At 33.1% G+C, this 18267-nt stretch overlaps 3 protein-coding genes across 5 annotated transcripts; all 3 read left to right on the forward strand.

Annotated features, from left to right (window-relative positions):
• Positions 1–157: 157 nt before the first annotated feature.
• Positions 158–4677, forward strand: TM9SF3 (transmembrane 9 superfamily protein member 3). The gene is made up of 10 exons (XM_018506851.1): positions 158–518; positions 1022–1217; positions 1615–1737; positions 1801–2054; positions 2142–2381; positions 2843–3127; positions 3204–3412; positions 3618–3764; positions 3826–3909; positions 3999–4677. Exons 1-10 carry the CDS (start codon positions 435–437, stop codon positions 4141–4143), a joined length of 1767 nt encoding a protein of 588 aa, XP_018362353.1. The 5' UTR covers positions 158–434; the 3' UTR covers positions 4144–4677.
• A 3502-nt stretch (positions 4678–8179) lies between these two features.
• LOC108760648 (stress-associated endoplasmic reticulum protein 2) lies at positions 8180–10868 on the forward strand. Of its 2 annotated transcripts, XR_001940089.1 has the most exons (4): positions 8180–8490; positions 9202–9274; positions 9611–9699; positions 10068–10868. XR_001940089.1 is itself a non-coding variant. In XM_018506712.1 (3 exons), the coding sequence occupies exons 1-3, from the start codon at positions 8407–8409 to the stop codon at positions 10103–10105; spliced, it is 195 nt and encodes a 64-aa protein (XP_018362214.1). In that variant the 5' UTR covers positions 8180–8406; the 3' UTR covers positions 10106–10864. The 2 variants fall into 2 exon arrangements, 1 of the variants encoding a protein (XP_018362214.1); XM_018506712.1 differs by lacking the exon at positions 9611–9699 and having other exon boundaries at positions 10068–10864.
• Positions 10869–11660: 792 nt separating this feature from the next.
• Positions 11661–13510, forward strand: LOC108760647 (uncharacterized). 2 transcript variants are annotated; one of them, XM_018506711.1, is made up of 6 exons: positions 11661–11910; positions 11976–12104; positions 12411–12649; positions 12832–13018; positions 13131–13226; positions 13312–13510. In XM_018506711.1, exons 2-6 carry the CDS (start codon positions 12056–12058, stop codon positions 13440–13442), a joined length of 702 nt encoding a protein of 233 aa, XP_018362213.1. In that variant the 5' UTR covers positions 11661–11910; positions 11976–12055; the 3' UTR covers positions 13443–13510. The 2 variants fall into 2 exon arrangements, with proteins under 2 accessions (XP_018362213.1, XP_018362212.1); XM_018506710.1 differs by having other exon boundaries at positions 11661–12104.
• The last annotated feature ends 4757 nt before the right edge of the window (positions 13511–18267 follow it).

Below are 18267 nucleotides of genomic sequence, written 5' to 3' on the forward strand. Positions count from 1 at the left end.
TTAAGCCTTAATACTCCAGTTTTGGGCCGTCATGTCCTCTCTCAGGTTTTTCTCTACGCGAACAAACCTTTTATTAATCTAGTGACTTTACCCTTAACTTATTACACTAGTTCAGAACTAGTTCAGAGTTCTTCGAAAAAGAACAGACCTCGTGATAGCACATATCTGCGACCGCACTCCGTAGTGTACAGAGTACCAGTACCCAGTACCAGAATACATAATTTCGGTATCCTTCATACGTGTCCGTCCGTCGCTGTGTCCTGTGTCTCCTCGTCTGTGTTGTTGCTGCTAAGTTGCACTACGGCATACATTACGAAATCTATATGGAGATTGTTCGCCGTCACCGTGTCTCACTCGTGGGATCTCCTCTTGTTCGTGCATACGCGTAAAGGGAGCCCGGCCGGTCGGCGCGCCTCGTTTAGGAACTGATAACCATGTGTCGAGGACAGCAGTTTCTCTGCTTGCTGGCGCTTGGCCTTTTCGTGCTGTCGGCCCTCGCCGATGAGCACACACACATCGTGAGTATACCCTGGCGACGCCTACCTGTGACACGTCGTTCCAGCAAGGTATACGCGTGGAAGCCATGGAATGTCAGGTTGCCTGCTGTTGACATTTAAAGGCCAAACATCGCGCCGAAGACATGTCTTTATGTTATCTTTCTCTCTTCTCTCTCTCTCACTCTGTATTCATATTGAGTTACCATATCAAAACGAATATCGGCTTTACTTAAATTTGTATCAGATAGAAACTGTTTATCATTGCACCTAAATACTACTGATAAATTCCATCTCAATTCCAACTTAACTGTATTTCCATTGTATTATGTTGTATTCAATCCTTTTCTCTTATCATATTCTATACTTCAATGAATTCTACTTTGATTTTATAACGTAGTTCTATTTCTCAATTGTATTGCATTCTTCAACTCTTACCACGTGCTATAACTGATGCTTTAGAAATATGACATAAATCAGCTAGAAATTGAGAGTATCTTAAAGATAAATATATTATTTGTTTTCAGTATGAGGATGGCGATGAGGTTGTGCTATGGATGAGCACTGTAGGACCGTACCACAATCGTCAAGAGACGTACTCTTATTATTCCCTACCCTTTTGTACAGGTACCAAGAATGTTATCAATCATTATCACGAGACCCTGGCAGAGGCTCTGCAGGGCATTGAGCTGAAGTTCAGTGGTTTAGAAATTGAATTCAAAGGTATGCACATATGACTAATGTATATTTATAATTGACATGATTTAAACATTTTTTTCATTTATGTTGCTTGAAATCCCCCAAAATTATTGTACTTAAAATGAGATAAATACATTCAGTGGTTGGAAAAAAAGAAAACGAATGTTCTGTATGCAAAAAATATAAGCAGCATAAACAGATCTATAATTGTTCAACCAGTATTATTCAACCAAAGGTCTGTTTTTTATTTTTACATTGAACTACAATTTTGGATTTTTTGTTTTTTTTTTGTTTTTTTTAATTATTGAACATATACTTATTTTATTTTGAGTTTCCAAAGTATATATTAATTCAGCTATAGAAAACGGATTCTACGAATGTACAAAGTATAAAAGCATGAAGATCTAATGGGATGTTTCAGAGGATATCTCGAAGACAGAATACTGCCAGATAAGTTTAAACGAAGAAAGTCAGAAAGCGTTTGCATATGCAATAAAGAATCAGTATTGGTATCAGATGTATATTGATGATTTACCAATATGGGGTAAGTGTTTTTCATTGCGTGTATCAAGACAGTAGTACAGACAACTAAATCATTATGTTACAGGTGTTGTAGGAGAGATGGAAAACAATGATGGAGTTTCAGTATCAGATTCCTATTATATTTGGACGCATAAAAAGTTTGATATCGGATACAACGGTAAGCAAATAGTGGATGTTAATCTGACCAGTGACAACAGAGTGAAACTGGTGCAAGGCGCGCGTATACCTTTTAGCTACGAAATCAATTGGAAGAAGAGTAATATCAAATTTGAGGATAGATTCGACAAGTATCTGGATCCTAACTTTTTTCAACATAGAGTAAGTTTGTATAACATTTTTAACTAAGAAATAACACAAAGAGTATTAGTGTATACACTATATAAATTACAATTTTTTTTTTTTTAGATACACTGGTTTAGCATCTTTAACAGCTTCATGATGGTAATTTTCCTCGTCGGGCTTGTTTCAATGATTTTGATGCGTACTTTAAGAAAGGATTATGCTAGATATAGTAGAGACGAGGAGATGGACGACATGGAGAGAGATTTGGGCGATGAATATGGTTGGAAACAGGTGCACGGAGACGTGTTTAGGCCTGCGAGTCATGCTATGTTCTTTTCAGCTCTCATAGGTGCAGGCTATCAGGTACAAACATTATCTCTATTGCTGGTATTTCATTATCTTTATTGCTGGTAAGTCTGTTCTTATTTTAAGAGCGCTTCAAGTAATGTCTTAAGATACAGCTTCGTGATTAGCTTATGACATCTTAACACTGTACTTGAAAAGTTTTAAGACTCCTGAGTAGTTACTACAGCCGTTTTGGATCATGACATCAGAAGCAAGAAATAACACATTTTTTACTATGTGTCATTTGTAAATAAAGACAATTTGAATAAAATGAAAGCATGGTAGTGTTGCTACCGCTTAGCTTAACGCCGAGACACTATCGTGTCTCCAGATAATGAGATTGCTTTAAAACAATTGTAAAAGAAACCTACTTGGGAGTCTTAAATATAAAAATTGACTATTCTACTGGTCTATATTTTAATTCCTTAAAATAAAACAATAGAAAAAAATTGTAAGTATTTCCATTTTTGTATGTAAAGGTCACAGTGGTGGTGTTGAGCGTAATTATCTTTGCTATCCTGGGCGAGCTTTATACAGAACGTGGTTCAATGTTGTCAACGGCAATATTTGTATATGCTGCCACATCGCCCATTAATGGTTATGCGGGTGGTGGACTGTACGCACGGATGGGTGGACGTGTGTGGATCAAACAAATGATCTTCAGCGCTTTTATGTTACCACTCATGGTCTGTGGTACTGCTTTCTTCATCAATTTCATCGCCATGTATTACCACGCTAGCAGAGCAATACCTTTCGGATCCATGGTTTGTGACTGCATATTCAAATTCGATCGTTCCTACTGCTTTTGCATTCCAATTCATGTCAATCGTATATGTACAGGTTGCGGTGACATGTATCTGCATATTTGTGATATTACCGCTGACACTGGTAGGTACCATTCTAGGCCGTAATCTCGCTGGGACACCCGACGCTCCTTGCCGTGTAAATGCAGTGCCTCGACCAATACCTGAGAAGAAATGGTTTATGGAACCGCTAGTAATCATAATGCTCGGTGGAATTCTACCCTTTGGTTCGATTTTTATTGAGATGTATGAAATCGTTTTATTGATATCTTAACGCTCGTTTCCAATTTAGATTAATTTTAACTTTGACTTATTCTTCATCTTTTTCTGATTCTTAGAATTAGGAAAAAGTGAAAAATAAATTGAGTCGAGATTAAAATTAATCTACTTTAATGGAAATAGGAATTAGTTATTCATTTAATAGTTCGTTACATTTATCGACGTTTTTCAGGTACTTCGTCTTTACCTCATTTTGGGCATATAAGATCTACTATGTCTACGGTTTTATGTTACTAGTATTCGTCATTCTCATGATAGTGACAGTATGCGTCACTATCGTATGTACATATTTCTTGCTGAATGCCGAAGACTATCGATGGTAAGTTTACATCGTGTGTGCCTTGCCTTTTTCTTTCATATAACGCAAATGTCATCTACAGGCAGTGGACGAGCTTTCTTGCAGCGGCTTCGACGGCCGGTTATGTTTACATTTATTCCTTTTACTACTTCTTCTTCAAAACTAAGTGAGTAGATATACATCTTCTTACGATAATATTTGCAATTCGATCGCAAATATTTGAAGTCCCATCTACATCCTTTCATGTTTTCACAGAATGTACGGTCTCTTTCAAACGGCGTTTTATTTTGGCTATATGGCATTGTTCAGCTTGGCCCTGGGTATCATGTGCGGCACAGTCGGATATATCGGCACCAATGCGTTTGTGCGAAAGATATATTCCACAGTCAAAATAGACTAAAATCATTGATTGAATTATTTGTATCATGGATCGTACAATGTAATTCCTAAAATTGCGCGCGTGCGACGCTCATTGCTCTTGACGAGATGAAGTATGTACTTTATCCAAAGCAGCTGTGTTACTTTACATCACGAGAGTGCAATTCTTGTTTTTCAGCTTTACTTATCATCAACGCAATTAACATCCGCTCCAAAAGTGGCACACGACGTGTGTCCTTTTGTAGATGTATGATTATTCTTCCAACGGAACTCACGCCATCGCGTGTTAAACGTTTAAACGACGTCTTCATCTCGTATGCGTTTGTTTCTTTTCATTTATTTTACTATTCGATATAAGTAAAGATACGCTGTAACGGATCCTACTGTACTGGTATGCGTGCGCGTGTTACAAATGCAGTCACCTGTCGATAATAAAATAATTGTAAATGTTAGAGTCGAGCTAATCTTGTATGAGTCCGAGTTATTATAAGAACAAAACTTCCGCAATCGTGCAATTGAATGTTGTTTTCATACATTTTTTATGATCCATGCCGCTAAAGAGAATTGTAATAATATATATTTATTTAATAATATAGTATATATGTATATATGCATATATACAGTGTTCTATTTTAAATAATGACCTTAAATATCTCTTGACCGATGTATTTTAGGAAAAACTGTTTCAGACAAAAGTTTTATGACTTTAAAGAGAACATAAGATGGTACCATTGATTTAATATATTAAATCGCGTTGACAAGATCAAGACTAAGGTAAGGTCCCTTTGAATTTTTAAAATGGAACCTTCCATTTTTCATTCTATATTTTCGTAGCTTACGTTATAACAATGATAACATTTGTTAAGTTCAAGATCATTGGAAGTTCTTTCTCTTGTTTTCATTTTTATGTAAAATGAAAATTCAATGAAAAAATGTTTTATTATAGTGTTTTGAAAGCACTTGAGATAAGTTATGAGAATATGAACTGAAAAATGAAGGTTCCATTCTAAAAATTCAGAGACCTTGCCATAATCTTAACAACACCAACCAAGATTAAATCATTGATTCCATCTTACATTCTTTCCGAAGTCATAAAATTTTTGTCTAAAACATTTTTCTCTAAAACGCAATGTTCAAGAGATACTTTAGGTCATCATTTAAAATCCTGTGCATATACATGTATGTGTATATAGATATAGAGTGTCCTGAATTAAAATGGCCAAACTTCGAAAACATATAGAGGATCGATAAAAGTTTGGCTATTTAAGTTCGGAACACCCTGTATATATATAAAATAATTGCGGTTACGATCGTTCTTTATCGCATATGTATATATACATATGTCTCACTGTTTCGCTTGCGAACGGCTCAGAAAATTAATTGAACCATCGTACAAAAATCAAGAAGTCTTGATTTGCTTTCTATTTGTTCCATTTAACGTTCGCAACGCTGACGAACATTATTTTATCCTCGTTATCATTAAATATTAAACAAGAATGAATTGATGCAAGTAAGCGGAACTGCAAATGTAAGTGGAACGCATCCTTACAGACTTCAGCTCGGATAATGAAACATAACAAAATTATGATGTAAAATAATTTTTTCTGATTAGAAACTCTGGGTATGGTTGATACTGCAAATGTTTTGAAGCATTGGCCAATTAGTGAAATTATTTCTTCCGATTGGTCAGGTACTTCAAATCATTTGTAGCGCCAAGTGGACCTCACCTATAGTATAACAGCAATTTAGTTTTCACCGAAGTTTTCGGGTTTATTCTGATGCAGTATGTTGTTTCCATTGGAAGTAACGACTTTGCAAAGCGAGAATGAAGTGAATGCAATCAAACGCATTTCCATCGATTTATCATAAATTTTGGTTCTACGTCACATTGGATGTGAATTAATGCTTCGGTGGAAACTAGACCAGTGATGTACCTGGAGTCACGTGATTATGATATTCGTTGATTGTGGCTAGAGTGAATTCTGTTGAACGATAAAGATAGAATGACACAATACCATTTACTGTTGTGTTATTTTTATGAATTTATCATTAGACGTAAAATAAAGATAGAATATTATTTTCATTCCGGTCAATCAGCAATATCACGACTATGTGACTCCTAACTCATCTCCGTTATACTGTACGATCTCTATTTTTGACTCTTGAAAACACGAAGTAGAATGTTGCAATAAACTGAAAGTTGTAATAAACTGCGGCAAATTAGACATGAAAACATTTAATTGCATTATAATTTATTGAATTCATAGTTTTGCAAGACTTTTCCATTTATGTAAATTGTATATCTGTAACTATGGCCAGTATTCATAGGCCGATATTTATGGGCTTTCTACAATAAGTCGTTACCTAAGCTTTAAGTCTTAAGTCATAAGAAATTGACCAATCATAATCAATTATTCTTCTTAAGTATTCTTAAGTATTCAACTGTAATTAATCAATTTCTTACGGCTCTTAAGACTTAAAGCTAGGTAATTACTTATTGTAGAAAGCCTGTATATAATTAGTTTTTATATTTAAAAAGGTCTTAAATACAGTCTTGAGATGTCATAAACTAATCATATATTTTTCGCAATAAATTGTTTACAGATTTTAATATGTTTATCAGCATTATTGTGATCTTTCTAAGATGTCTATGAGCATCAAATTATTAAATTGCTAAGCAATTTAATTTGTGATAGTATTACGGTAATTCTGTCGATACAACGTTTAGAGACTGAAAAATCAATTCGGCGCGTAGTTTGACAAAATTTGATACGTAGTATATAAATCCACACCAAATTACTTAAGTATCTAAGGTATAGTTTCGACCGTTATGGATTCTATTTCTTATTGATTGTGTACTTAAATATGAGAATTCATTATAATATCAGCCATAGTGTTCTTATTTCAAAATTAATGTCTCAAAATACTAATACAGCTCTGTGTGTGTGTGGGCGGTATTTATAATCAGATCTTATATTTAGGACCATTTTAAGTACAGTCTTAAGATGTCATGAACCAATAGAGAGCCATATTAGCATATTAAGACATTACTTAAGACGGTCTTAAAATGAGAACCAACTATGAATATCACCCTATATAACTGTAATTGCTTTGACATCTTAAGACTGTATTTAAGACGATTTCAAATATAAGAATCTAATATGAATACGACTGCAACTTAGGTTGTTTTCTGATCGTCGAGTCAATTTATCGATTTCACATTTCGTTATCAACGGAAAGCTTTTAAGCTCATTAAGCTAAATAATTCGGAGTAAGAAACAGGAATCGTGACGTACAGTGTCGATGAAGATCTGCGACACAACAACCGCATAGATCATGATCTCATCCGCATTATCTTTTTTTTTTTTTACATTTTAAATTAGCACTTTTTTAGGATTCACGAATGAGTCCATGTTCACGATTCTCTTCCGCGGGTGGACAATCGCCCGCATCACATAAATTGATCGAGAGAAAAACGAGAAGTTAATTTCTCAAACATAATTAATGATAGGTATTCGAATAAAGGATGTAACGATGAGAGTATTACGTTTCAATGATTTTACCAAGAAACTAATGTTGGTGGGAGTCGAAAATAAAACAATTTGTTGTTAGATGTAGTGATTCTGGAAAAAATATAAAATTTCTACGTATACAACAAGTATTCGCTTCTTTTCTTTTACAATTACCTTTTAATATTTCTTTTTTTTTCTTTCACATTTGCTATTTTTTTACATTATTTGTGTAGTCACGCGAATGAATAAAATATTGCGATTGACAACGTCACAGAACAATTGGAGCATTCAGGGCGATATTCATTGTCCGTTCTTATTGCAAGACTATCTTAAGTAATGTTTTAAGATGCTAATACGATCTTCCGATTGATTCGTGACTTCTTAAGACTGTACTTAAGACGGTCTTGAATATAAGATCCGATCTGACTACGAATACCGGCCTCAATATTTGAAGTGCGAGGACTGCGAGGGACTCTCTCAGTTGACCACGGTGGTGACAGTGTGGCACAAGAGAGCGCCAACAGGCACACGGCGAGTTGTCGCGCAACTTCACGACTTCACGTGTCATGTGGCGACATTGGCGACGGCGTACACGTCGGCGAACGTCGCAACGGTTGCAGAACGTCACTGAGCGCCGCTGGACACGTCGAGATACGCTTCCGTAGATAAGTACGCATACAAGTGTTGTGTTGTCGTGAGCTCTCAACTCGTCTCGTATTTCTTCTGCCTGCTTCTATCACACTCTTGTCGAGGGGACTGGACGTGCGAGAACGATGGCGCCGAAGCAGCGGATGCGCATCGCGAATGAGAAAGCGACGAAAAACATCACGCTACGTGGAAACGTCCCCAAGTCGTCGGTGAGTTCCCTTCGTCGAATCGCCCGGTTACGATTCCTCCGAGCTTCTGAAACGTGGTCTCGCGGTTCTCGAGACTCGGCCGGTGAAGTCGCGCGGATTTTCTGCCTCCTCGAGTCCGGATTTTCTGAGAGAAAATTTGTACCTAGGAAGCGCATTTGGACGACGTTTGAGAAAATGACATATGGACCAGGGTTGAAGATTGATGTACCGTGTATGAGACAAATCGCGACGATTTAATTTACCCGATCGTGAAGATATCCTATGCAACTGTCAATCCGAGGTTATAGATGTTTATTTCTGACAGATCACTGTCAAATTATGTTGGATGTTCGTTCTTTCGTTCGCAAATCACTGAAATCGCCTGTTCCATCGGTTATTTAACGTTTCACGACGAATGGTTTACCTCGTGGCAAAAGAATCTTGCATCTGTCAACAGACAGTATCTGCCATATGTGAAACTAAAATGTGAAACTTTTGGTGAAACTCTTATGTTAAGATGTATGAAACATTAACATTGATAACATCTTTGTCGCGATGTTTACTAAATGCTGAAAAATATCTGTTACATTTATCATCCAAGTCATATGTCCCATTTGTTTACTCCACATATATGATTGACGTACTTGAATTTTGATACTTAAATTTCGTGTATTTTATTTGTAATCTGACATCGACATCTGTATAACTAAACAGAAACTTTTGTTACGTTAGAAATCGCAAGAGGAGGGATCTCCAGTTGGACCTTGGCTCTTAGCTCTGTTTCTATTTGTTGTTTGTGGATCTGGTAAGTACTCGTGATAATCTAGATACAATAATTTGAAATAAAACTTTTCTATTTCCTCTCTTGTCCTTAGGTTTGTGTTTTACTGCTGCACTAGAACTTTCCTCCTCGCATTTGCCAAATATCAAACATACCTATTTCACTTTAAATATACAAATTATATATTAGTTTTTGAATATAAAAAAAACAAACCTGTTGACATCAGGGAACAAATAAACTCTATTCTTAGTATTTTTTTCTTAAGTTGCTTTATTGTAACTAAAAATATGGATACTAAGGCTGGTAATAAAACTAAAAGTATATTAAGGCTGGTATTTGTAGTTAATTCTTATATTTAAGGTTGTCTTGAGATGTCATAAACCTGGCCTTATTAGCATCTAAGACATTACTTAAGACGATCTTGAAATAAGAAGACTTAGAAGACTATGGTTGGTACTCATAATCAATTCTTATACTTAAGATTTATTAAGTACAGTCTCTTAAAATGATATTGCAGAATCATATTAGCATTTTGATGTTACTGATGGCTTGAAATAAGAACTGACTATAAATACTGATCAGTAATGGAATATTTTTATTATACACATGCATAGCTAAGGAAATGTGACAACGTTAGATACATGAAGAAGCTACAAGTGCTAAGGATGGAAAGTTGTCAATAACTTTACATGCAACTTGTTCAAAATGTATATATAAATTTATAAACTTGTCCTTTTTTCATTTATACTTTAAGATTTATATGTCTTTATAGTTCCATGTAAAGCATATTTTAATTAAGAAACGACATTTGTTACAGCCGTGTTTCAAATCATCCAGAGTATCAGAATGGCTTGAAGATGAAGAAAGAGAAGATGCTACTGTTGATATTATTACGACAAACCATTTACAATTCGTTGATATTCGAAGGAGACTGACAAACCGTTTTAATGTAAATTATAAAGAAGATTACAGATTGCGGGAGACGGAACATGGCAAAATTTAGACAGTAGCTGAAAAACCATTTTCATTTTGCAGAAGAAGCTCAAAGATTTATTTATAACATTTAGCATTTATACAAACGGTTAACTTAATTGCGCTACACATAGACGAAGGGAAAATGCTCGAATGTACAAAATAAATGCTGTCCCAAAAAACAAAATATCTATTAAACTTATGAATCGAGAAAGAGAAAATTATTTATATTGAATTTTTTATTATGCTTCCAACATAACGTTTCCGTTAATGTGTATTAACGAAGATGTCTATGTGATTTTTACCAAAATGTATTCTTTCGTCTATGTGTATGTAGTAAATAATTGTATATATACACATGAATGATTTTATCATGCAGATTTCTCCTCAAACAGATCTGCCCAATAGCATGTAAAGCTCAACTCCAATGATTGGACAGATCTGTTTTAAAGCATTCCACTGTAAGCAGTTGGTAGCTTTCTGTTGTAATGGCCTTTGAACGATGCTTTTGTGTTATGAGGTCGTTATATACATATACAAATATATATTATACATCTCAAAAAATGATTTGTGTATATGAAATATTTGCTACTGACGGTGCACACATTGTCTCTTTTAATAAGGTATATTATTAATAAAGTTATATATTGTTTTACATGAAACATATTAAAGATCGTTTCTATAAAACAATCCTTTCACCTGATTGTTATTCTACTATTGAAGCCGAATTTTTATACTATTTTTGCGAATTTTTTTAAAAATATAGCATAAAGTTTTAGAATAGGGGTTTTTCCTACATATTTATACATATTTGAAGAATGTTTTTATTAAAAAATAACTATATAAATATACTCTGTAAATATATATATATATTAAGTAAGGTCATGAAAAACAAAAGTAGGTAAATGATTCTCACGATTCCAGCTGTTTTGCTTATTTGAAACAAAAAACCAAAGAAATTTTTGATTGGTATGAATTTGGCTATAACAAATACCAGACGAAAAAAATACCGAAAATAAAAAAAAATTTTTTAATAAAAATCAACTTAATATTCGATATGACGTGCCAGTACTGAAAATCTATAATGCACGTAACGTAAACTATAGATTTTCTTAAGGTCTGTTTTCCGCTATTGAACTAGTGTATGTATGTACACTTTTGGAACTTAAGTCGGTGGCACACGATGCTTGTTTTCCTGCTGGATTAGAACCATTAGAATCTTGTCACCGTATTGGCTGCGGTGCTGACAGTGCCAGCCTCGCAGACAATACAGTGGAAAGAATCTAATCTAACTACTTAGAACATACGTATGTCTACACTAGCTAGCAATCCAGCAAGAAAACAAGCATCGTGTGCCACCGGCTTTGAAGTGAGATAGATATATCATCATAACGGCTGGTATTATTTTGAATTGGTACGTCAATGACGTAACGCAACGTAACGTTACTCAGTTACTGGTCGTTATGGGCTGGTTGTTCTAATCTTCAGATAAATATAAAGTGATAATTTACCTAATTGGATAAATAAAAGAATGAAAGAATAAGAACATAAAGAGAGTAAGAGAGTAAGTCAGTGAGCTGAAGTTTGTCGAAAGGTAGAACAATCCAGTCTGTAAGAATTGTGAACAACCGAAGTCTCTGCTCTCCGAGGAGGTTATCGTTGGCTCCTTCGATCCTTCTTCGTCGCAGGTACTATAATCTTTCGTAGTGACTTGAAAATCCAAATAGGTATCTTAAGAAGAAAAATTTCGCAGATCTACGAAATAGCTGCAAGTGAAAATCACGCGAAACTGCTGTAGATATTCATAGTATTGACGGTATTGACATAATCAAAATGTCCAACATATTTAATTTATTGGGCGGGCTTGCTGAACCTAATGAAGGTGAGCGAAATGTGTTTCCACAATTATATTTTTTTTACATCGCAAAATATGTGTGTATTGTATGTCTAGTACATTTCTGTTTTTGATATAAATTTTAAATGAATTGGATTAAAAATTTTCGGCTTATAAAAGATGATTAGTATGTAAAGAGGATTTATAGAGGATTGTGCACTCTAAATCAAGAAATTATCTTGGTTTTAATAAGAAACATGTTTTACTAATACATAAAAAATATGGATAGAGAACTACTACTGAGTTGGAAAAGAAATGCTGGAAAATGTATGTAATGTGTTAACCTGTCTACAGGTCAAATAAAGCCCATTGCACGATCTAGAACATCTCACGAGATTAGATCTTTTAAGACAATGGGAGGTGCAAAACCGAAGGGACTATCAATAAGATCTAATTCTGATATGAATATATCTAAAATACAGTCAGCCAAGAAAAGTATTTATGATAAAGAACAGGATTGTTCAAAGTTGAAAGCAACACAAATGGATAGTCATGGATGTCCAATATCTCCAGGAAAGGAAGTATCAGCAAAGGTAGTTAAAACTCATATTTGCTAATGTATTTTCAGCATATTTTTGATATATATTGAATATATAATATATATTATATATATTCATGTGATAGAATTTTCTTTTAAATCTTAAAAAATCTTTAGGAAATTAAAGATATTTAGTTTTTATTCATTAGAAATTATTGAAAGTATCTTTTTTTATAGAAAGAGATTGTACAGTTATCAAAGATTAAAGAGTGTGCTCTGAAGAAGGATAGTACAATTAATAAATATACAAAAAAACAATTAAACGATAGTGTTTTTAAGAAGCCTTTACTGCCTAAGAAGAATATCAAAAGGTTTCCAAAACCGGAAAAATTGGCGCATTGGTATGACAATCAACATGATTTTGGTATGTGAATAGTTATTATTATTTGATGTAGAAAGACAATTTATAACTTAAAACTAATATGCTATTAATATTTTATAATGAAATTCTCTAATAAATTAATTTTATATTATAGATTATGGATACATTGAGGCTGTTGAAAAAGAATTTAAAGATCTATTCTCCAAGGGGAAAGAGAACATAAAACCTTGTGAAGACAACGTACTATCAGGTATGAAGGTTAGAGTTATATAATATTTATAAGTTTATATGTAATATTTATAAGTTTACTCTTATCAACTATTTGTTTTTTCTAGATTCAGAAACTTTGCTCTTGCCAGATATGATGAAGCTTACTCCTGATAAAACTTTCGATAAAGAACACGAGAAATATTTATCTCCTAACTTACTCGAAGTATCTGATATATCTGATGACGAAAATCCGTAATGATGATTAATGATAAGAATTATTTTAATATTGTAATTTCGTAATTTCTTTTATAAGAATAGATAAGACCGACCTAGTATTATAATAATTTATTTTCTATGATTAGTATATATTTTTATAATGTCTCCTCGAACGCACCTTATGACAAATGTTATTAGAACACTATAATAATTAAAAACTCATTAAGTTATTCTAATAGATCAATAAAAAAATTTGACATAAAATGTAATTTGTATAACAAAGTTAACATACAATTTATATGCTTTTTGTGACCCTTTATGTTACTTATCTCTCAGTCATTTTAATTACTAAGCGTTCTTTTATTCTTATTAGTACGGTATATATCTTAAAACAATTAAAATTATAAATTTATATTTGAATAAATCGTTTATAAATTTCACTTTTAAATGCTATTTTTTTTGTTTTAGCTTCATATATTGGACAATGGCCTCATTTAACAAAAAGTTTATTTTGCAACTATTGAAATTTTTCTTTACTGAAAAAGGATATTCCTCTAAGTCTAAAAGTATACCTAATCCAATCAGCGTGAAAAAACAGTTGAAAAATAAACGTGCTGCTGAACGCGGTTAATGTAATCACCTGTGAATGTAACATATAGTTGAGATAATATATCAGTCTTCGACTATTAAAAATGTCGAACAAATATTTTATCGTGATAGCAGAAACTGTAGATAATTTATCATTTCATTTTACGTGCTTTATTGCTATAAATCTATTCAAGTTATTGCCAAATTTTCAATTAAATAAAATTTATGAAATTGTCACAAAATGGGAGGTAAAAAAATCGACCAATATGAAATAAAGTCCATAACGGTCGAAGCTAGATCTTTAGTGCTTAAATAATTCGGCGTGAATTTATATGACGCTGAATACACGCGCTGTAAAAAAAAAATATATATATAAAAAGCTAGAGCCAATTTGCAGCTGTCGGTGAAATCAAATACATGTAAATAATTTATTCCATGCGAGAGATCCGGATTCAATTCCCGGTTGTATCTTAGAACACCGAGCCTTGCATTACAAATTTAAAGCTTCATCCTATATATAAACCTAATCATTTTCATAATAACAATGCAAGAGAAATTAAAACGTACATACATTATGTTCTATATTTAATTTTAACTCGAACATAACAGTATGAAACTCACGGATTGAAACGCAATCATCCAGGATGTCATATATCGAAGAGTGAGTTTAACACAAAATGACTATATTTTTTATTTAAAATTAGTTTATGTGGTACATTTATATACATAAAAAATTTATGACTATTACATTAAACTTATACAATATAGACAGTATATTCGTGCAAGTATGTGTGTGTATGTGTGTATCAGTGTATGTGCGCGCGCGCGCGCGGGCGTGTGTGCGTGCGTATGCACTAACGTAATCATAGAGCTCTATATTAAAATTCACATTTATACTCGGTGTTTGGATAAAAACTTAATAGTCATTTACATCTAATTTGTATCATAACTTGCCATGGGTGGTAATACCGGAATGTCGTAAGTTTTTGCTTTTTCTTTCGTTTCAAACGAAATTTGCGCAAAACGTTCAATCATTCAGATTCTATCCAAGCGACGCAAAACTTTACTTATGTTCATACTATGCATGATGGTAAAAACGTAACAATTTGTATTTTGCCTTATAGAAAAAAATTTGTATTTTGCCTTACAGAAAACCTTGAAAAGGCCTTATTGTTTATCTCAAACAAATTTTTAGGTAGCATTTGTATTCTCATATTAAATATGAAATATGAATAAAAGATTATTAGTTCAAACAATATTTAAAACATTATGTCTTATATTAATATTCTATATTTGGCATTGAATGCGTTTGATCAACAAGTACATTTGTAATCTTTATGTAAACCTTATACGATACAAAATTTAAAATCTTTTTAGATGCTTTTAGCAGGATACAAATATATATATTTTTTAAAAAGTTTTGGTTGCTTGGGTACGATCATATAATAATAATCTATGACGATAAAATGAAGCATATTTGGAGGGTGATAGGAATATCGCGAATGAACGCGAGGATGTGATTAATCAGGATGTGATGTCCGTAGGCCCGTGATGAGAATACGCAATATCCTTCTGTAAACTTCGAAAAGAGTTTACCGTCTTGACTGAGAATGAGCTGCGTATATCCTTCACTTCGAACGACACAACAATCACGGGGTAACAGTATCGTCGATGATAGACTTACTCTTAAATTATAAACAATTAGATATACACGCATGTCTAAAGTTATCTTTCGATAATGTTACAATAGCGTGGATTGTTGTTTCAACTTAATGACAGATGTGCCTACGAATTGTCATAACGTTCTCTTTTCCCTCCTTTCTTTTATACTCTCATTAATTAACTTACTGTATACACACATAGGCTGAACTCGTATCTTTATACTTAATATACATCAAGTCAATTTTACACGTTTCTTCAGTGAATTTTTCCGTTTTATCGGACAAACATTTAACAGACACTTGAGATTCTTGCGGTACACGCAAATATACAATGTACATACATATATCGGTATATTTTTAATATATATATATATATATATATACATACACATACATATGTGAATGTGTGTGTGTGTGTGTGTGTGTGTGTGTGTGTGTGTGCGTGCGCGCACGCGTGCATGTGTGTGTGTGTGTGTATCACTATAGATGTAATTCTTTATTTCTTACATGATTAACAATATATAATATATGCATCCTCGTGTAATTCGTTTATCAATAGATTCTCCTTTTATATTTATATTTTTGTTACTTTTTTAAATTCTTTTCTTTTCTTCATAAAATGCATGACACAAAAATAAATGCTTATATTTGTAAATTATATTTACCTTCTTTCCATCTCTCTTACACACATATTCTCGCGACGTATACACTTAATAACCATATATAGCTTATTTTCTTCTTTTTACAAAATATCACAAAAATCACACCAGCCTTTGTTCGCAGCAAGAAACCATGTTGTTAAAATCTCGTTAAAACGATATTCTCGGTCCATTCTGCGCATCGCTTTCGCGTTTAAAAACATTAATATATATAATATTAACGGTATATCGATGCGATTGCACGTGCTCATGGGAACATACGGTCATGCCATATAATTGTCGTTGGCAGTGATTTGCACGTAACAGATAGACGAAAAATTCTAGCAAATATTTGCAAGAACTTCGAGTTATGTACCATTAGAAATTTCGAAGAAAAATGCCCAACTGCAACGTCAATCACCATGTGCGTTTCTGATTTACTTTAAACATTTCTTAATCAATATGCACTTAGCAAATATTAATTCATTTTGTCAATTTTATGTTTTACAAATAATCATGTGTGAATCAAAGTTTGATCAAATCAAATTATTCGAGTCGTAATGCAAGCTTGAGTAAAGTTTGTACATACATATAAATATAATTGGATTTTGACAAAGTACGATATTACAAATAAACCTGTTCAATTCCGATTTGTAGTCAATTCATTTTCTCAATTATAAAATAATTAACCTTGTCACATTTTACATTCATTGTAATGTATATCAAATTTAAAGAGACATTGTCCGTTGAAATTATTCAATTCTATCGATATCATCTGAGATCTGATGTACATAATAATGCTATTACGCCGGAAAAATAATCAAAATTTTGAAAAAATTTATTGTTTAGTATGAATTAATTATGAAAATGTATACGAATAGAATAAAATAATTTTTTTTACAACGTCCTAATAAAATCAGGTTTGAAGGGATTAAGGATTATCACTCATTATTTAATAATAGCTGAATTGATCGTGGAACAATCTACATCATGGTATCTCTTAGCATTTTGGCAGATATGTTCTGTCACGATTTTAGTGTTTTTTATCACGTGCACGTGGTATCGCATATATACGTCGCATTTTATTCGCGCACACGATATAATATCGCCTTAGGATCTACAGACATCGATTTTTTCTTTTTTTCCTTTTATTCTTTTTTCTTTAATATTATTAATAATTTTGTCGCCTAAGTCGTGTAAGTTGCCTCGATTCGAGATAAGTGTTCACGCACTGCGGAGCTATCGTCATCTCTGTATGTCCGAATGAAGAACAAGAAAAGCAAATCGGACGATGAAACAATGAAAGCGCTAGTGACCAGCACGACGCGCGTGTCTTCACTGAGTGTAGGTCACACGTGTTGAAGGTGGAAAAAATAGGTCTCTATTTCTTTTCTACTACATTTCTTGTGTCGTTCAAGTTTCCTTTCTTTCTCTCCAACATAGAAAAAGAAGAAACTTAAAGGATGCAAGGAGTTGAAAAGAAAACAGACCCAATATATCTATATAAACGCTACGGTCTTTTATAAATATAGTTGTCTCTAATTGTTTTTATTGCATGATCTCTTTTAGCGAGGCCTGACGTACACACGAAAATCTCTTGAATCCGGAGAACATTTTTACATGTTTCTTTTTATGTGCATCAATTGAATAGTCTGATACCTCCAGGGAAAAATCTGTGTATGTCGTAACTCGTCACTCGTGCACTATTTATTCAAAAAGAATCGTTCGAAGTTATACTAATGTGTCGGCTCCTTTCTTACAATTTTAACACATTTTATCAAACTGTTATTTTTAATAACTGTTATTTTTGGGGAAACTTCTTCAGATCGCCACGTAGAGAACTTCCATATATAAAATATAATTAATTTTTTTAAATTGTACAATATATATATATTTCTATTTATCGGAACTTTCTCTCTCTCTCTTTCTCTCTATCTCTCGATTTTATTCATTTTATCCATTATGAAAGAGAAATGAG

The sequence above is a fragment of the Trachymyrmex cornetzi genome, unplaced genomic scaffold, assembly GCF_001594075.2.
Source record: "Trachymyrmex cornetzi isolate Tcor2-1 unplaced genomic scaffold, Tcor1.1 scaffold23, whole genome shotgun sequence".
In the NCBI taxonomy this organism is placed as follows: Eukaryota; Metazoa; Arthropoda; class Insecta; order Hymenoptera; family Formicidae; genus Trachymyrmex; species Trachymyrmex cornetzi.